The 18060-nt window shown below is 55.2% G+C and overlaps 3 protein-coding genes across 10 annotated transcripts in view; 2 read left to right on the plus strand and 1 right to left on the minus strand.

Moving 5' to 3' along the window:
• The window catches only part of EHBP1 (EH domain binding protein 1), a 261387-nt gene extending 257310 nt beyond the window's left edge, over nucleotides 1-4077 (plus strand). For all 7 annotated transcript variants that reach the window (XM_064146293.1, XM_064146294.1, XM_064146297.1 and 4 more), the window contains 2 exons: nucleotides 2607-2721; nucleotides 2905-4077. In XM_064146293.1, the coding sequence (XP_064002363.1) occupies nucleotides 2607-2721; nucleotides 2905-2995 (206 nt within the window). In that variant the 3' untranslated portion in view covers nucleotides 2996-4077. The remainder of the gene's footprint in view (nucleotides 1-2606; nucleotides 2722-2904) is intronic.
• Nucleotides 4078-6539: 2462 nt separating this feature from the next.
• OTX1 (orthodenticle homeobox 1) lies at nucleotides 6540-11702 on the plus strand. Its single transcript, XM_064146300.1, has 4 exons — nucleotides 6540-6587; nucleotides 8106-8223; nucleotides 8888-9039; nucleotides 9730-11702. The coding sequence occupies exons 2-4, from the start codon at nucleotides 8127-8129 to the stop codon at nucleotides 10477-10479; spliced, it is 999 nt and encodes a 332-aa protein (XP_064002370.1). The 5' UTR covers nucleotides 6540-6587; nucleotides 8106-8126; the 3' UTR covers nucleotides 10480-11702.
• A 4108-nt stretch (nucleotides 11703-15810) lies between these two features.
• WDPCP (WD repeat containing planar cell polarity effector) overlaps nucleotides 15811-18060 on the minus strand; it is a 141253-nt gene continuing 139003 nt past the window's right edge. For both annotated transcript variants that reach the window (XM_064146306.1, XM_064146304.1), the window contains one exon: nucleotides 15811-17159. Coding sequence is in view for 1 of the 2 variants with exons in the window: in XM_064146304.1 (XP_064002374.1) it covers nucleotides 17109-17159 (51 nt within the window). In the remaining variant the exon portion in view is untranslated. The remainder of the gene's footprint in view (nucleotides 17160-18060) is intronic.

The following is an 18060-nucleotide window of genomic DNA, read 5'->3' on the forward strand; positions in this document are numbered from 1 at the left end:
CGAGGGAAAAACGTCGAAATTGCAAAGTCATTAAACCAAGTCCAGCGGAGACGGCGGATTTGGGGACTGTTTTCCTCTCCAGCTTTCCGGGCCGAAAGGTGCCGGGCAGCAGAACAAGGACCGGCAGAAATCAGGGGGAAGCGAAGCTGAAAGTTGGGGTGCAAGCAGCCGTCACATTCTCTGCTACGCCCCTCTTCTGCTCCCCGCCGCTGCCTTTCGCCGGCCGAGCTGGCCACGCCGCGGCCACATCACGCACGCAGGGGCTTTATCTGTGTAGGCAAGAGCCTGCGGGCTGGGGGGCTCTGGCTCGCAAAGCTGCAGCGCGACGCCTCTGAAACGAAGGGAATTGAGGGAGCCTTCCCCAGATTGATCGGAAGGGCCAGCAGCGGTGGAAATGGAGAGATCGCCCTGAGAATTAGCACCTAAAAGGCTGCAGCCCGGATTAAAAGAGCATTGTCGCAGAAGAAATGGCTCAGATTACCAGGAATTCTGGCTGCTAGCTTTCTAGTCTGGGTACACCTGGAAAATTATATCCGTAGCGACAGTCGAGGGGAAATTAACAGATTTGAGAAAGAAAAAGAGGGTGTCAAAGGAAGAGGAAAAGGAGGAGAAAAAAAGAAAATTTAAAAATGAAAACGAGAAGAAGAAGAAAATGAAAAAAAAAAAGAAAAAGAGAAAAAGGAAAATGAAGATAAGGAAAAGAAAAAGGGAAAAGGAGTGGAACAAGAAAATGGGAAAGGGCAGGGAAAAGAGGGAAAAAGGGAAGAAAAAAAGAACAGAGAAAAAGGAAGAGGAAAAAAACAGAGGAAAGTGAAAAGAAAGAGAAGAGAGAAAAGAGAAAAGGCAAAATTAAGAGAAAAACAAAAACTCCTGGGAAGTTTTGTTAGTGCCCTGCCAGAGCAGTGCTTTGGGAAGGCCCTGGTGCCACAGCACCAAATCCCTTGTTGCTTGCGAGCCGCTCCTGTGCCGAGTGTGCCCGCACACGGACACGTGTCGGCGTGGGCTCTCCCTGCAAGGACTCGTGGGCCCAGGCCGAAGGACGGCAAGGGCGAGAGGGAAGCGGCTGCGCATTCCTGCCACTCTCCCAACCTTTATTGCATGATGATGCATCTAATTTTTAATTTGTAAATACAAGGACGAATTCCCTCCAGCACCGCTCGCTTTCATCAAGCTTCTGAGCGGTTCGCCGTCTTGAATAAATTCGGCTTTGGAGGGGGGTCAGGGGGATTTGAACCACTGCATTCTTGCGGGGTTTGTGAAGATTCACATGGTAACGGGTGGTGAGCATTGTTCGGGTTATCTGAATAAGCACCAGCCATGTGAGTTTTTAACATGATCGCCCAGGGCAATGGAGAGCACGGGGAGAAAGCCAAAAGGACTGGCACCCTCGCTTCCCTTCGGGAGGAGGAGGAGAGGACACAGTCGGGTCGGTGGCGATGGCTTCTCCCGGTGGGGTTTCTTGATGGTTCTTCTTTGATGGTTGGACTCGATCATCTTAAAGGTCTTTTCCAAGTAAAACGATTCGACGATTCTGTGGTTCTCTTGGTTGTTGCTTTTTTTGGACCCGGTCTCCTCTTTCCCTCCCGTTCCTCATTTGCCCTGCTATCTTCCCCCATCATCTACTGCTCCTGCTTTTCATTGTTTACCTTCTTAATGAGGGAGGCGGGGAAGGCTGGGGCTTGAGTGACAGCGACAAGCCCTTACGGGCTGGCTGGAGAGCTCGGAGGCTGCGGGGTGGCCCCGGGGGACTGCGATGTGCGGGGCTGGCCGGGTAGAAATCCCTTTGGGAAAAGCGAGGCGGCCCCGTCCTCCGGCGGGGCGATGGAGTCCCACGATACTCTGTAGCAAGTGTATTTTTACTTCAAAAGGAAGGGAAACTGCTAATTAACTGCTACCTGCTTTTAAAGTTGCTACGAAGCATATGGTGGTGCCCAGTATGAGATTCCTCCAGCTGCTAAGAGCAAGAGAGGAATTAGCAGAGGAGCGCCGGGTTGCAGGGACACAGGCTTTCCTCCTAGGAGGAGAAACTTGGGTGATGTCGATGCCCATCCAGGAAACAGAGTTCTAAAAAAAAAAAAAAGAATAAAGAAAATAAAAAGTAAAAAAAAAAAAAATCAACAACCACAACCAAAAGCTCCAAATAACACTCAAAAAAAAAAAAAACCCGAACAACAAAAAAACCCAACCAAAACAAACCCAACCGAATAAAACCCAAACAAGCAAAACAAATAGAAGCAAATAAACCCCAGTGATGAGGAAAAAAATACCCAAACGAACAAAAAAAAACCCACAAAACAAAAAAAAAAACCAACCAAATGACCCCGAAGTTGCTGCTGAGCTCCTCAAAGCCAGGTGGTTGCGCTTGTCCGGTAGGCTGGGGTGTACCAGGCCAGGCTGTGCCAGGCCGGGTTGTACTGATCTCCGCGTTGCAGGAGCCCCCTGGCTCCTGGCCGCTGCGGCCCGGCGGCACCACCACCACAGTGGCACCGCCGGTGCTGGTCACAGCCCGGCAGTGTTGGCCACGGCCCGGCGGTGTTGGCCGCGGCCCGGCGGTGCTGGGCACGGCGTTCTCAGTGCTGTTTTTGTTTGTTTGTTTCCCCTGGCAGACTGGCAGAAGACCGAGGCGCAGAAGAGGCGGGAGCAGCTTTTGCTGGACGAACTCGTTATTCTCGTTAACAAACGGGACGCGCTGGTCAGGGACCTGGACGCCCAGGAGAAGCAGTGAGTCGGGTGAAGGGAGTGATGGGGGTGACGGTGGTGGGTAGCCCCGCCGAGCTGCCACGGCACCCATGTATTTGGGTCAAACTTTCTTGGGGGGGAAGGTGTGGGGGGCCGGCCCAAGCGCCGCAATGTGCACTCCGTGTGCAGCCCCCTCACCGCGCTTCCCGCCGCCTCTGTCCGCAGGGCCGAAGAAGAGGATGAGCATTTGGAGAGGACCCTCGAGCAAAACAAAGGCAAGATGGCCAAGAAGGAAGAGAAATGTGTCCTCCAGTGAGCGGCCTTCCCGCGGCGGTGGCAGAAATCTCTGCGCGGCTCTTTTCTTAATGTTTTTAAACTGCCGACATGAGGACTGGGGGGTGGGGGAAGAAAAATAAACAAAACCAACAACAAGAAAAAAAGAAAGAGGAAAAAAAAAAAAAGACAAAAAGTTTAAAAAAAAAAAAAGGAAGAAAAATGTAAACTTTTCCTCCCCCTGTTTTTCTTAGCCCAGACCTAGGCTGCACCGGGCCCCGCTCCGCTGGGTTTTTTTTTTGTTTCCATTCAAGCGAACTCGTGTGTCCCATGGTTTTCCTTGATGGGCTCAGCTCTCCTGCTTGAAAGAGTTCGAAATGGAATCGCCGAGACTTCGAGGCGATGCTGGAGAGAGAGAGAGAGAGAGAGAGAGATGAGCGTCAGGAGCAGAAGAAATTAAAGTTTGTTCTGGTTTCTGTAGCTGGAGGAGGGCTGAGTTTTGGAATAAATACGTTTTTGTCATAATAGGATTAGAGAAGGGGATATAGGAAAGAAAGGGGGGGGGGGGGAAGTAATAAATAAAAAAATCATTGGGAATGGTTTCATCTAGTCCTGACATATGTAATACTTCATCAGCTACCTACATTTTATAGTTAGGTCAGATCCACACACACCCCCCCCGCGTGATTATTAAAAATGTGCGGTGTTTACCCGTGTTTGATTCCAGCAGGTTGACATTTCCCCGGGAGCGGAGCCGAGCTCCTCTGCTTTGCTTTGGGGTGGGGGTGGTGCGTTAACCCCCTCCCAGAGTTAAGGCAAAGCCCGGGGGAGCGGCTGCAAAGCCCGCGACAGCCCGGCCACCACCACCCGGGACAACGTGGCGCTTCCCACCCGCGCCCCCCCGCATCACCCCGCGGGGACGGGCCCGCTCCACGTTATTTATTGTGCCCAGGCCGCCTTTTGTTCCACCCCCCCATCACCCTTCACCCTGCGTCCTGCCCCGTCTGTATGCCCCCCACGCGTGTCGCGCTGTCGCTTCATCCCTTCGTGGAGCTCGTCTCGTTTATTTATTACAATACCAAGTCATATAAGATTTTCAATAAAAGCCGAATCTTTCTTACCGTACCTGCCACTCTCCTCCTTACCTGCGAGTCCCCCCCGACCTCCACTCCTCCCACCGCCCGGAGACCGGGAAGGGAATTGACCCTGCGGGGTGGACGGGGAAGGCCGCGGGGATCAGCCGCCCCGAGCCCAGGCACTGCTTCGACAACAACGAAACGCAGCAGCGGGGAAAGTTTTCCGTTTGTTTTCACCGAACGCGAGCCGGGACCGGAGCCGGGTAAAAGTTTTCCCCGCGGGGCCGATGGAGAACGCGCGGCCACAACCCCTCTGAGAGCGCGAGTGGGCAAGGAACGCACCCGCGGAGAGATAGAGGGAGACCAATCCTTGTGGCTGTCCCCGCTGCTCCCTGCTCCTCCGCCTGCCTCCCGCATATCCGACGACCCCAGGTCCCCGCCGCGTCCACCCAAAAAAGAAACAATCCCCGGCAGAGGAGTGCAGAGTCTCTTGCGAGGGTCGTGGTGCCCACAGGCTGTGCTGGCTCCCGGAGCGTAGGTGCTTGGGATGCCCCTGTGCCCATCAACCGTGCGATGTTGGGGAGGATGCGCGGTGCTCTCCGCTGCCGGAGGAGGGGATGGTGGAGGCAGTGGGCAACTGGCTTCCCCGTGCCCCTCTGAGCTCTCCCGAAAATATCTGGGTCGGGGAAACGGGACACGCTTCGAGGGCTCCGCAGCTGCCGAGGGCAGCGACGATCCTGGAGGGGAGACCGCGCGGTGCTGATAGCCCGGCCGGGCATGGAGCTCTGGTGAACCAGAAACCTGGGGCTGCCCCGAGGAGGTGGCGAGGGAGGAATGCGGACTGGCATCGCTTCCCGGGGTGTGCGTGGGGGGAGCACTGCTTATCTCTCTTTACGGCGAAAAAAGTAACCTGACTTGGGAAAAATGATCGTGCTCCCCTCCGACTCCTTCTCCCAGCCCGGTTAACGGCCGCAAGAATGCCCCCCACTTATTGCTCGTGCCCCTCCACACCGCCGGAGCCTAGGGGGTCGCGCAGCCCACCTCCCTGCCCGGCCGCACCCCCTGTCCAGCCGCCTACCTTACCTGGGCGCAGCGGGGAGGGTGCGGGCTCCGAATGGCGGCGGGGAGGCAGGCTGGGGGGGGTCGGAGTGAGCCCGACCCGTCACCTCAGTGGGGGGCGAGCCCCGCGCCCGCCCTGTCCGCATCCCCCCGGCCCAGCCTGCGGGGAACCGCCCGCAACTGGGATTGGGCAACCGCGGGGGGTGCGAGAGGAGGTTTGGCAGGGGCACAGATACCCCCCCGGGGTGTGAGTGTGGTGTTGGGGGGGGTGGCTGGCTGCTGCCCGCCGGGATCGCGGGTTGTCCTGGTGGGACGATGATGGGAAGGCGGCGGAAGGCAGCAGCTGGCGGAGGTGGGGGGAAATCAGCCCGGCTCAGGACCAGGGGAAAACGGGGGAATGAGAGGCGGAAAATTGGGGGGGGGGAAACAACTGCTCCCCTAAATCCTTCCTCTTCGTATTTCCTCCGTGTTTTGTGAATGGGCCGCGGCGCCTTTGTTGAGGGGAGCCGTGCCCGTGTCACTGACTCCTGCGGGGAGCAGCTTCGCCTTTCCCGGCCCCGCCGTCCCGCGGCTCCCTCCCGCCCGAGTCAGACGGCTGCCTCCGCACCCGGGAGAAAAAGAATGCAACAGAGGGAAAGAAGGAAAAACTCTAACAGAAAGGACATGAGATGGGGAACGCTCCGCAGACCTCCTTCGAGGTGGTGACCCTCCCCAAACACACACAGCTCCCGCGCTCCCGTCCCGCCGCTCCTCTCCGTGCCCGCCGCCGCAACCAACCACTCGAGCTGCGAGGAGCGGTGCGGAGCGGTGAGTCCTGTTCCCCCTCGCCATCCCATCCACACACAGACCTCCCCCACCGCACACCCCCACCCCCTCCGCTGAGCAGCCGCAGGATCCGCGATAGGTGGGGAAAGGTGCGGCCGCTGCTTTTTCGATCGTTTTTACTATTTTTAAAGCACAAAGTTTGAGCGACTCTTGCGGAGGGAGAGCGAAGTATCTCCCTTGACTTCCTCCGCACTCGAGCGGGCGACGACCGAAAGTTTTCCGCGGTCCCTTCGGACACAGTGGAGGGGTACCCAAAGTGCGAATGGGCAAAGCTACGCGACTGAGGAGCAACTCTCTCCGCCTCCCCCCTCCCCGCCCCGCATAACTTCTCTAACGAGTCCCATCCCTTCCAAGGAAGTTACGCGAGGGGTGCTTTAAGCTTTCTTCCATCGCTCCAACTCACCCCGCAACCCAAATTGGGCGCGTCGGCGGAGGGTTACGCGGAGGAGCGCGGAGTGGGGCGGTGTGGGGAGTGGGTGTGGGGGGGGCAAGCGCTTTGCTTTGCCATTGCCCCAGCTGCTGTCAGTCAGGCGGGGAGCGGCTGGGGATTGGCGCCGGGCTGGTTACGCAGATGCTTTGCGCGCACATACAAGGGTAGGGCCGGGGGTAGGTGATCAAATCTTCAGCAGGGCCGCGGATCTATCGCGCCCCGACAGCGCGGGCAGCCGGCAAAAGGTAAACGCGGGGGACCAACGAGAAGTTTTGGGGGGGGGGGGGGGGGGGGGGTTGTGCGGTTGGGTCGTGTGTGTATGTCCCCCCCCTCCTTATCCCCCGCCCCCGCCCCGTCTCACCTACGCGGCCACCTGCGGAGCGCCCGCAGCCGCTGGCGCTCCGCAGGTGGCCGCGTAGGTGAGAGGGGACGGGGGCGGTGGGCACTGTGCTCCCCCAATTTTTCCTCTTTTCCCTTCTCGTCCTCTCTTTATTTCGCCTTTTTTTTCCTACCCTCTCTCCAACCGGGACGCTCCCGTTCCGTCGAAAGTTACACAACGTCGGGTCACGGTGTCTTGAGCCAACTTCTTCCCCAAAAAATCTAGCACCCCCCCATGGAGAGGTGTTCGTTGTGATGGGTTTGGGGCGGGGGGGGATGTTCCTACTCTCGGCAGCAGAGACCGACGGGGTCTCTCCGCCCCTTCCTCTGCTCCGCGTTTATCTGCTGATATTTTGTCTCTACCGATCTCGGTCGCCGCGTCCAAAACTCGCGTGTGTCTCTGTGTCCCACCGCACACCCCAGCTCTACCAGAGCCCCCCCAGCCGAGCCCCGGGACGGGGCCCCGCTGCTATTCCTGTCCCGGGTTCCTGCACGCTCTCTTTTTTTTTTCTCCCTCTACCTTTTATTTTTTCTTCTCTCCCCCCCCCCCCCAACACCCCCTCCTTTCCCCCCCTTTTTAACTCATATCCATTTCTAATTAAAACGTCCCCGTCTGCTCGCTTTTTAAATTAATTATACTTCCCTCCTCTGGTACCTCCTTTTGATTCCTAATCCAATTATCTTTTTAAATAATTGCTTTATCTCTCCCCATCGCCGGGCACTGTTGCCTCTCGGCGTTTGCAGGCAGCTTGCTTTCGTTTAAAATAAAATAATCATAATAACCGTAGTAATTATTATTATTAATAATAATAAATAATAACAACAACAAAAGCTCCCCTCGGAGGTCTCCCATCCCCGGGACATCCCTGAGCAGGACTCGGGGTGGCCGGACCCCTTAACCCGCCTCTCTCTGCTCTCTCTCCAGGCGCTGCCCGGGGAAGAAATCTGCCTTTTCGTTCCCTGATCCTCGTTATTTTATATTTCTTTGCTTTGCTTTTTAAAAAAAAAAAAAAGGTTTTTATTATTACTATTTTTCTCTGTCTTCCTTCGCCTGTGATTGCTTCAGGACCTCATTCACGGCGGGACGAAACGATCAAAACTTCTCCAACACCGATTTTCTGCTCTGTTTTTTTTAACTGGTGTTGGCTTTTAATTTTTGTTGTTGTAGTTGTTTTCATTTTTATTTTTGTGTTTGTTTTTTTTTTCTCTCCTTCCCCCTTTTTTTTTTTTCCCTTTTGTTTGGGGTTTTATCAGGGATTCTTTTTGTTGGGGCTCTTTTTTCCTCCCCTCCCTCCCCTCCTTCCCTGCCCACCCCATACAGTTAAACCTTTTTTTTATAGTTTGCTTTTTAATTTTATTTTCATTTTTTCTGCGGGACTTTGGAGGAACCTTGCCCGGCTTTTAGCATGATGTCTTACCTTAAACAGCCCCCTTATGGCATGAACGGGCTGGGGCTGACAGGCCCCGCCATGGACCTGCTGCACCCTTCCGTGGGGTACCCGGGTGAGTGCCCAGCGCCGCGCTGCCCCCTTTGCTCAACCTCGTTAAGCTCTTTTCTCAGAGGGAGAAAAGCTCCGTCCCGGGTGGGCTTGGAGGAGCTGGTGGGGTCGTAGGATTTGGAGTGGGCTGTGGAGTCAGTACACCCATTTACTCCCAGCCTGGGGTGGGAAGGCCTGAGATGGTTCCAGCTGAATTTTCGCCCCACGCCTGCAACTTCTTCATTCATTCCCGTCAGGGTTTTTAAAGATTAAAAAAGAAACCAAAAAAAAGAGAGAGAGGGGGGGAAAAAAAAAAGTAAGAAAAAAGAGAAAAGAAAAAAAGAAAAGAAGACACAGAAAGAAAAGAAAAGAAAAAGGCTTTCTCAAAAAAACACCAAAGAAAGTAGATTTATTTTGGCAAAACGAAATCTTGCTGCTGCTGCCACGGGGGCAGGGCCTGACCCTTCCGCAGCCCCGTGCCGCTCACCCCTCACGGCCTGGCCCGGGCGGGCAGTGCCCAGGCTGCCGTGGGAGCGGGGGTGTGCAGGGAGCCCGCCACTCTTTGGGGTCACAACGGGGGATGCCTCGCAGGCCCCTGCCCCGGGAATGCGGGGGCTTCTTCCAGGCCAGGGGTGTGCGGGGGGTGCATGGGGAGCCTGTGTGACCGGCGTGGTGCTGCTTGCCCCCAGCCACCCCGCGGAAGCAGCGTCGGGAGCGCACCACCTTCACCCGCTCGCAGCTGGATGTGCTGGAGGCACTCTTCGCCAAGACCCGCTACCCCGACATCTTCATGCGGGAAGAGGTGGCCCTGAAGATCAACCTGCCCGAGTCCCGAGTCCAGGTACGGGACCAGCTTGCGGAGGGAAGCCACATCGCTGCGCGCCGGGGCGACGCTGGGGCAGGCGCTGTGGCTGGGGCCACTCTGATCCAGCCGCACTCCTTTCCTCAGGGCTGGACTCCCAGCCTCCTGTCTGTCCTGCCGCTGGGACATCCAGGCAAAAGGGGGCTTTTGTTTTTCTTTTCTTGTCCTCCTTTATTGAATTTCTTACTGTTTTTCTGTCCCGCTCCCTCTGCCCCGCAGTGGCAGCCCCACGACCATAGTGCTTCTTCCCACGGGTGCTCCCTCCATCACTGCTCCATGGGTGATGATGCCTGCCAGGGTGGGAGATGCAGACAGCCCCTCCCCACCTCCCCCCCCAGCAGGATCTGTTCCTCAGACCCAAATTTTGTCACCACGCCGAGGACACGCACTAAGTGGGACATTCTAGGCACTAGCCATGGGCGTCCTTGCTGGTGGCAGAATGTGGGGTGGCCTGGGTGCCAGGCGGGGCAGGATTTTTTCTTTTTATGGGGTGCGGGGGTGTGCGGTGCTAATGGCTGGGCGTGGGTGCTGGGAGAACTGGTGCCGGGGTGAGGTTGACTGGATGCTCCCGGGGTGAGAAGCGGTGGCAGAGCGGGCACGACGGGGGCTCACCGCTCACCCCTCATCTCCCTGCTGACCATCTCCTCACAACCCTTTCTCTCGCTCCAGGTTTGGTTCAAGAACCGCCGCGCCAAGTGCCGGCAGCAGCAGCAGAGCGGCGGCGGGGCCAAGAGCCGGCCGGCCAAGAAGAAATCCTCGCCGGCCCGGGAGAGCTCGGGTTCAGAGAGCAGCGGGCAGTTCACACCGCCGGCAGCGGCCTCCAGCTCGGCCTCCTCTTCATCCTCCAGTTCGGCATCCTCAGCCCCAGCAGGTGCCCCAGCGTCTCTCAGCACCCCAGCATCATCCATCTGGAGCCCAGCTTCCATCTCGCCCGGCGCAGCACCAGCCGGGGTGACTGTGCCCGAACCGCTGCCGCCGGCTGCCACATCCTGCATGCAGCGGGCTGGCCCTGCTGCAGCTGCCTCCGCCAGCTACCCTGTCTCCTATGGCCAAAGTGGCGGGTACGGGCAGGGTTACCCTGCGCCGCCCTCCTCGTCCTATTTTGGGGGTGTAGATTGCAGCTCCTACCTGGCACCCATGCACTCCCATCACCATCCCCACCAGCTCAGCCCCATGGGGCCCTCTTCGGTGCCTGGCCACCACCACCACCACCCACTGAGCCAGAGCTCGGGTCACCACCACCACCATCACCATCACCACCATCATCAGGGTTACGGCAGCACCGGGCTGCCCTTCAACTCCTCCGACTGCCTGGACTACAAGGAGCCCACGGCTGCTGCCTCCTGGAAGCTCAACTTCAACTCCCCTGACTGCCTCGACTACAAGGACCAGGCATCCTGGCGCTTCCAGGTCTTGTGAGTGGCTCGACTACCGTCTCCCCCAACAAAAGCTGCCATGGACCCCCCCCGAAGCCTGGGATCTCCCCGCCGTCTCCCGGGCAGGACTCTGGCTCCAGCTCTTCTTCCTCCTCCTCCTCCTGCTTCCCCTCCTCTTTGATAAGCAGCGGCGATGCCCTGGATGCCACCCCCATCTCTACTGACTGATATTTATTTGCCTCCTGCACCCCTCCAGCAGGTTTATAATAATTATTATTTTTTTAAACGCAACAGAAAAGGAGTTAAAATTGAAAAGAAAAAAGCCTAACGTCTCCCCTGCTGCCCCACCAACCCCCAGGGAAGAGGCGCAGGCTGGATCCTGCACTGCTGGTGTCCCTCACTCCTAAATTGATGCAGGGAAGACTCTTACCCTCTGTGGGTCTGGGAGCCCCCAGCTGACTGGTCCTGTAGAGCCTCTTGCTGCTGGGAGCAGTGGGAATGGTGTAAATAAGAGGTCCGTTCCAGTGACCGCCAGGTATTTTTAGTTGATGCTCTTGGGTAGGCATTGATCTAGAGTTTAACATGAACCAGAACTTAAACAGACGAAAAATTATATCCTTCTCTTGATTTTCTTTTTGGTTGTTTTGTTTTAATTTTTATTTTCATGTTCTTCCCCCCTCCCCTAAAAAAAAATGAATCTTTTTCCCCATCTCTTATCCTCCGTCCATCCTCAAGGTTGGCCGCACCGTCCCGGGGCTGGATGGGAGCAGCAGCTGCCCAAAGAAGGTGCTTAGAAGGAGGGGAGGCAAAGGGCTCCACAAACTGCAGACCAAAAACAAACAAACAAACCAAACAACCCCCCAACTTTTGGAAAAAAAAAAAACAACCCACAATTAGAAAGAAAAAGAAAGAGCAGTTAAAAAAAAAGAAAGAAAAAGTAGTTTTGGTTTATTCGTCCTTGCGGGAGGGTTGCAGAGGAAAGCAGCTCTGAGCTTGGGGTGGGGGGTGGGGCAAAACGTTCTGAGAGTGTTTGGTTTGGTGATTTGGGTTTTGTTTTTTTTTTTTTTGGAGGCCCTTCTGCGGGTTGGTGCTGCCTTACCTGCCTCGGGCTGGCGCTTGCCAGCAGCTCTGCCCCGCAGCGGCAGAGCAGCCACCTACCTGTGATTTTGGATGCCGTAACCCCAACACGTACCCCTTCAAATGTAAGGCAAACCACCCCCTCCTCACTTTCTTTCCCCCACCCCAATAAAATCCAAACTAATAAAAGTGGTGGTGTCCTGTCCTCCTTCCCACCCTGGCCCCCGAAAACTTCCCTCGCAGGAATGCGGTGCTGGGAACCACTTCCAGACGGATGTGGGGGGCGTTGTAATGGCTTTGTAAGGGCTGCAGAGAAGGATATCCACTGGTGACTGTGAGGGTGGGCCGCAGCCCCTAAATGATGCTGTTAATTGCTTACTGATTTATTATTACACCATGGTGCTGGGGGGCCCACAGGATGGACAAACGCTGGCCAGCACAGCAACAACTCACCCCAGGCCAAGGCGGTAGCCCCCAAGCTGGACACAAACAGCCAACCTCTGTCCCACTGCACAGCAAGGGGTGCTTCATACTCGCGTTTCCAGCCCTGGCTGCCAGCCTTGCCCTCCTCTGCCGGGAAAGGAGGATTAGTTCTCGTGACAATCTCCTCACACGGTCCCCCTCCCCATTTGTTGGAGGCTGTGTGTGGGTGTTGGGACCAGTCCTGCTCCCGTAGAACTGGAGACACAAGAGACCTCTGGGGCCACTGCTGCCCAGCTTCAGCCACTGATACACTGGAGCTGAGTGGTGTAGGCACCCTGAAATTGCTGTGCAGCCAGGAGCTCCAACGTCACGCCATGTGTCCCCATCCCTGCTCTCCCCAGGCATCCCTGGGGCAGTGGGGACCTTGGTGTGGGGGAGGAGGCAGTCTAGCAGCCCCCTGTAGCATCCCCAGCATCCTGGTGGGATGTGAATAAGACCAGCAACATGTGGCCACGGCTGCAGTGGGAGAACCAGTGGAGTCCACCCCAGGTGCCACCACTGCAAGCCCTGTGCATTCTTCCAAGGTCACAGCCACCACAGAGTCCCTGGGCAGCGGGGACACCGCAGGACTCCAGCAGACCCACGGTGCCGCAGGGAGGGGACTGGGACAGATGAAGGGATTTTAGATTTCACTTTAACCAGTTCTTTTCCCTGTTGTCTCCTGCAGTGCATACATAGACACACACACATATTTAAGTATTTAGATAGATAGATACATAGATAGATGTGCTTATAAAGTAATTATTCCCTCTGTAAGCAATATTGAGACACTCACCACCCTAAAGGGTGGATCACACGTGGCAGATCCAGGAGCCACCAGCCTTATGCATCTCCAAGCTCTTCTCTTGAAGTGGAAAAAGTTAGCACAAACCTCCTGGGGCTGTAAAAAAAGGAGGAGGGGGGGAAAATTTCTGTCTGGGCATAAACTGAGGCAGCTGTCCTACATGTAAAGAGCAACTCATATTGCCCACATGTCAGCTTCCTTGTAAATGATGTCTCATTGCAGCTCTGTAAATCAGCAGCTGAAAGCAGAGCCTGAAGAAGATGTAATGAAGACTCAACACCCTGCACTGTGGCTGAACCCAGGGGCTGCTCCAGCTTTTGGGACTCTAAGGGGTACTCACATCCTCACCCTCCCTGCAATTTGGCCATCCAGCAGTGCCTGTCATTGCAGCACGGTGGCTTCTCCAGCATCAGCCCACTGCCCACCCCATCATGGTTTGGACATTTTGCTGCCCCACTCCCCCAGACCCCAAGCACAGAAGTGGGGGCAGTGTCTGAGCCCAGACGGCAGTGGGGGCACAGAGGAGACCACTTCCAGATCCCATCAAATAATGGCTTTGCCCTCAACCACTGACTTCACGTTTTCATTTTTGGTGGCATTTCTTCCTGCTCTGGAGTTTCTTTGAAGGTCTCCAGGCATGACTTGAGTGGCACCAGCTGGTTTGCTGGACAACAACTCCAACTGCTTTTTTCTTTTTGGCCTAATATTGGGTAGGACCTCCCCTGCAAAAAAAAGCAGGGTAAGCAGCGTAACGTCCACTGGTGAGCTGAGTGTGGCCAGGCCTCATCCTCCCCCCTCTGCCGCCCGTGGACCAGTGCCAGCAGCGTGGGCAAGACATGACTCGTGCCTGTCGATGCGTGAGGGTGAGCCGGGTAAGGGTGAGGGTGGGCTGGGAAGGGCCATGCACGGGTTGGAGTGGGGTGTGGGGGAGGTTCTAACGTCTCCCCCTCGTTCTCCTAGCGGCACACTTACACCACTGAGCGGTGGAGCAAACTTCTGCCGTGGGCTTCCCCGAGGCTGGAGCGGGTGCTGCTGCCCGCCGGCACAAGTCTCGGCAGGCACCGCGGCTCGCCGCCCGCTGTGTCGGGAGCAGGCGCCGGCAGGATCGCTGGGCTTGGCTTTGGGGCAGCCGAGTTGTGAAACAGCCGCCTGGGTGCCACAAGGACCGAACCAGAAGGATCCTGGGTGCAAGGCTACTTTAAGCAGGAGCTCCCGCAGCCCACAGCTCCTGCCTTCCCTTGCGCTGACTGCTCCGGTAGGCAGCCACTGGCACGTCCAACACCTGGAGCAAGCAATTAACGCACAGAATCGGCTCCAAACCTCTTCTGAATTTGCCAATTGGAAAAAGAAAAAAACAAACAACCAAACCCAATAATCTGCCAGTGTAAGTCCCGGCTGAGGAACCTGCTCTGCTGAAGAGCTCTTCTTTCATGCCGTGTGGTCGAGCACAAAACGCTGCGGGGAAGGAGGGGAGTGAAAATGGTCAAGGGGATGAAGCCTAAAGCCTTCGTATGCCTATTTCCAGTTAATTCCCCATCCGACACCTTTTATTTCCCCTTCTTTTTCTTCTTCTTATTTTTTTTTTCTTTCCATTTTCTTTTTAAAAAATATATTCCAGGACAGACAGGACTTTTCCACGGGAGGATTTTACTACTATTGTTATTTTTATTGTTAATAACCCCCCTGCGATTTTAGGAAACAGCATTCTGGATCTTATGTACATTTGTAGTGTCACTTCCTGTATATTTTTTAAGCTGAAATCCTCTTAGCATGCAAAGTAAATAGATTATGATATAGTGAAGGATTAAGAATCACTGTCTGGTGTCAGATTAATCCCTCATATAGACCATCACTTGTACTGACAGAAATATGGCTGCGATTCAGCAGAAAGGGCTGCGCAGCGGAGCACCGCATGGCGGTGGCGTGGCCAGGGGGAGCGCCCGGCCGCTGCGCTCCCGCAGCCTGCCCCTGCCATGTGCCCAGTCTGCTTCGCGATCGCAATCCAAATCTATAGGACATGGAAGGCAGAGTCCCCTCCAAGTGCTGCAGGAAGCACAGCCGCGCGGGGCAGCAACTCTGCGTGGGGAGGTGATGCTGCAGCCTGCTCCGTTTCAAAGCTCTGTTTTATTAATTTCTTTCCCCTTTGAGTGTGCAAAAAAAACCCTCACAAACTGCTCAGTGCAGCCTGTTTGCTCCCTTCAAGCTGCAGAGCAAAAGGAGGCTCCTTCAGACAGGACCATGGAAAGGTGTGCTGGAATGGGTTGGGAGTTCTTCTGGGGCAATCATAACCAGTTCAAAGCTGCAGAGCAAAGGAAGGTTCCTTCAGACACGACCACGGAAAGGTGTGCTGGAATGGGTTGGGAGATTTTCTGGGGCAATCAGGACCAGAAGACGCTCAAAGCTGCAGAGCAAAGGAAGGTTCCTTCAGGCAGAGCCATGGAAAGGTGTGCTGGAATGGGTTGGGAGATTTTCTGGGGCAATCAGGACCAGAAGACACTCAAAGCTGCAGAGCAAAGGAAGGTTCCTTCAGGCAGAGCCATGGAAAGGTGTGCTGGAATGGGCTGGGACATTTTCTGGGGCAATCAGGATCAGAAGACGCTCACAGCTGCAGAGCAAAGGAAGGTTCCTTCAGGCAGAGCCATGGAAAGGTGTGCTGGAATGGGTTGGGAGATTTTCTGGGGCAATCAGGATCAGAAGACACTCAAAGCTGCAGAGCAAAGGAAGGTTCCTTCAGGCAGAGCCATGGAAAGGTGTGCTGGAATGGGCTGGGAGTTTTTCTGGGGGATTCAGAACCAGCAGAAATTCCTCAAAATTTTGGGTTATGGAGGAAAATGGCCAATGGACAGCAAGCACAAATATTTCATTTGGGCCAGTGCAGAATTTCTGGTAATAAGAGACTTCAAAGTAGCTCACTCTGGGGTTGATTTCACATCATGCTTTTATTTGCAGCATCATCCAAATCCATCCATCATCCAAACCTGATTCCAAGAAGCTCACCAGCTCTGGGCTGCAACCACCCAACACTCCCCCCCAAAAAAAAACCCCAAAACTCAGGCTTAACCCACATGCCCTGTGGCAGAGCCCCAAACCCAGCACCTCTCCACACCACACTTGATCCAACGGTGGGAAGAAAGACCCACATGGAGGATTGCTCCCCTCCTCACCACCAGGAAAAAAACTGGAGGGCAGAAAACAGGTTGCATTACCTTCTCAGTGCATTTTTTTTTTCTTCGTGGTTTTTAGAGGAGGCAGATTAAAATCTGGACTCCACTGGAATGATGCTGAAGAGGCTCCACATCTCTCTTTCTCTCTCCCTCTCTCTCTCTCTCTTTTTTTTTTTTCATTCAAGGGAAAATAATGGTTATTCAACTCAGATGATATATCCAGATAGGAAAATTGAGAGCATTCTTGGGAAGAAGAAAAAAAAAAACACCCACCCTGCTGCTGACTGTGAGAGGCTGCTGCTTCACAGAGGTATCCTGAGCGAAGATTTTTATCTGCTGCTATCTCAACAGGACGGTTTTCAGAGCCTGAAGTGGAAATTCAAATCTGCTTCCCAGTGAAGATTGTTCAAGTATATAATGCATGGAGAAGGACAGACTTTCTCCTGAGAAGGTTTTGGATTCATCAAGAACACCACCCCCCACCCCTGCCCCGTGGGTAGTTTTTCAGCCACCTGCTTGTGCCCTAAATGGGTATCTGCAGCTTTCTGCTGTCTCAAACAACATGATGAAGATTACAGAAAACATCCAGTTGGAAGAGACCTCCAAGCTCATCCAGTCTAACCCTTGCCCCAACACTAAACCATGTTCCTAAGCACCAGCTCAGCGGGCTGCTAGAACACCCCTAAGGAACAGTGACTCCAGCACTGTCCTGAGCAGACCATTCCAAGGTTTGAGGACCCTTCAAGGGCAGAAACATTTCCTAGCATCCAGCCTGAGCCTCCTCTGGAGCAGCTTGGACCCCTCATCTCGGGTAAAGTGTCTCTGCCCATGGCAGGAGGGTTGGAACTAGATGATTCTTGTGGTCCCTTCCAACCCTCACTGATTCTATGATTTCCTCTGGTCCTGTTGCCTGCCACCAAGGAGCAGAGGCTGCCCCCTCCTTGCCCCAAATGACCAAAGGCAGGGCAGTTGGTGCATAGACATGCTCACTGTAGCTCAGAAATCACTTGGAGATCTAAAGGCAGAGTATTTTCTAAGCCTGATGTTTTGTCTTCTGCTGGCAGAAGCGATGGGATTCAGGATCAGGTGGAAGTTTGCTGAAGGTCCTTCTGTGAACTTCACCACCTTCAGTGAGGTTTCCCCTTCCTTGCCTTGGCAGCTCAGTCACACCAGCCCAAAGTGCACCATTTCGAGAGCCCCACTGTCTTCAGGATCCTGCAGAGAAAAACAGGCAGGATCAGGCAGGCTGCAGGCATGGGAACGTGTATCAGAAACACCTTCCCAACTCAGGAAGAAGAGACAGTTGCAGACTATCCCCGTTTAGCCTGGGAATGCATCCCTAAAGCAGTGGCCTTGCGGCTCAGGGTAAGACATCTCTCCTAGCTTTAAGCCTCTTTGCAGTCTGTCTTCTCTGCTGCCTTTTTGGGGACCCCAGGGGCTGCATCTCCAGCAACCACCTGTGGTGTCCCCCGCAGTGGAGATGGGATCTGAGGCTCCACCTGTCTTCGAGTCCCCGCGTCCCTGGCAGCTGGAAGCTGTGACAACAGCTACTGGCACAAGTGCCAAGTCCGGATTGCTGTTACCTTGCCAGGAAAGCAGAGGGTGAGTGCCACGAGACTGGGCTGGCACCAGCGGCCGGCCAGCCTCCTTCCCACCTTCCACCTTCCACCTTCCCACCTTCCACCTCCCCACAGCCACGCGGGGCCGCGGCGCCGCTCCGCAGCCCTGCTCCTCTTTCTGCCGGTGCAGGGTGGACCCCCCTGGCCTTGCAGAGGGCAGGGGGACAGTGGGGAGCTGTGCCACAAGGAGAGGTTGTTTCCTAAGGCAGGCTGGCGTGTCGTGAAACGCATGAAATGCCGTTCCTTGGAAAGGGCTGCAGCCTGGTGAGTCACCGCTTTCTTTCGGCTCACGGATGAGTAGCCAGCCCTTCACATGATAGAAAAGCAACCAAACCAACCAGGTGTGGAGCTGAAAACAAAGGCAAATGTGTGTTTATCCTGTCTCAGAAGGCTGGCGTGGGAAGGGGGGGGTGGGCCGAGCCCCAGGAGGTGGCTGTGCCAGGCTGCCGGAGCGCTGCCGAGGGACTCATGTGAGCGACTTGCTGCTCCTCGGCTTG

The sequence above is a fragment of the Pogoniulus pusillus genome, chromosome 7 (genome assembly GCF_015220805.1).
Source record: "Pogoniulus pusillus isolate bPogPus1 chromosome 7, bPogPus1.pri, whole genome shotgun sequence".
Lineage (NCBI taxonomy): Eukaryota > Metazoa > Chordata > Aves > Piciformes > Lybiidae > Pogoniulus > Pogoniulus pusillus.

Bases quoted from the DNA above. Each gene is read 5' to 3' on its own strand.
- OTX1 (XM_064146300.1), top strand. From the start codon at position 8,127: ATGATGTCTTACCTTAAACAGCCCCCTTATGGCATGAACGGGCTGGGG. The intron at 8,224-8,887 runs GTGAGTGCCCAG...GCTTGCCCCCAG, and splicing joins CCCTTCCGTGGGGTACCCGG to CCACCCCGCGGAAGCAGCGT. The intron at 9,040-9,729 runs GTACGGGACCAG...CTCTCGCTCCAG, and splicing joins TGCCCGAGTCCCGAGTCCAG to GTTTGGTTCAAGAACCGCCG.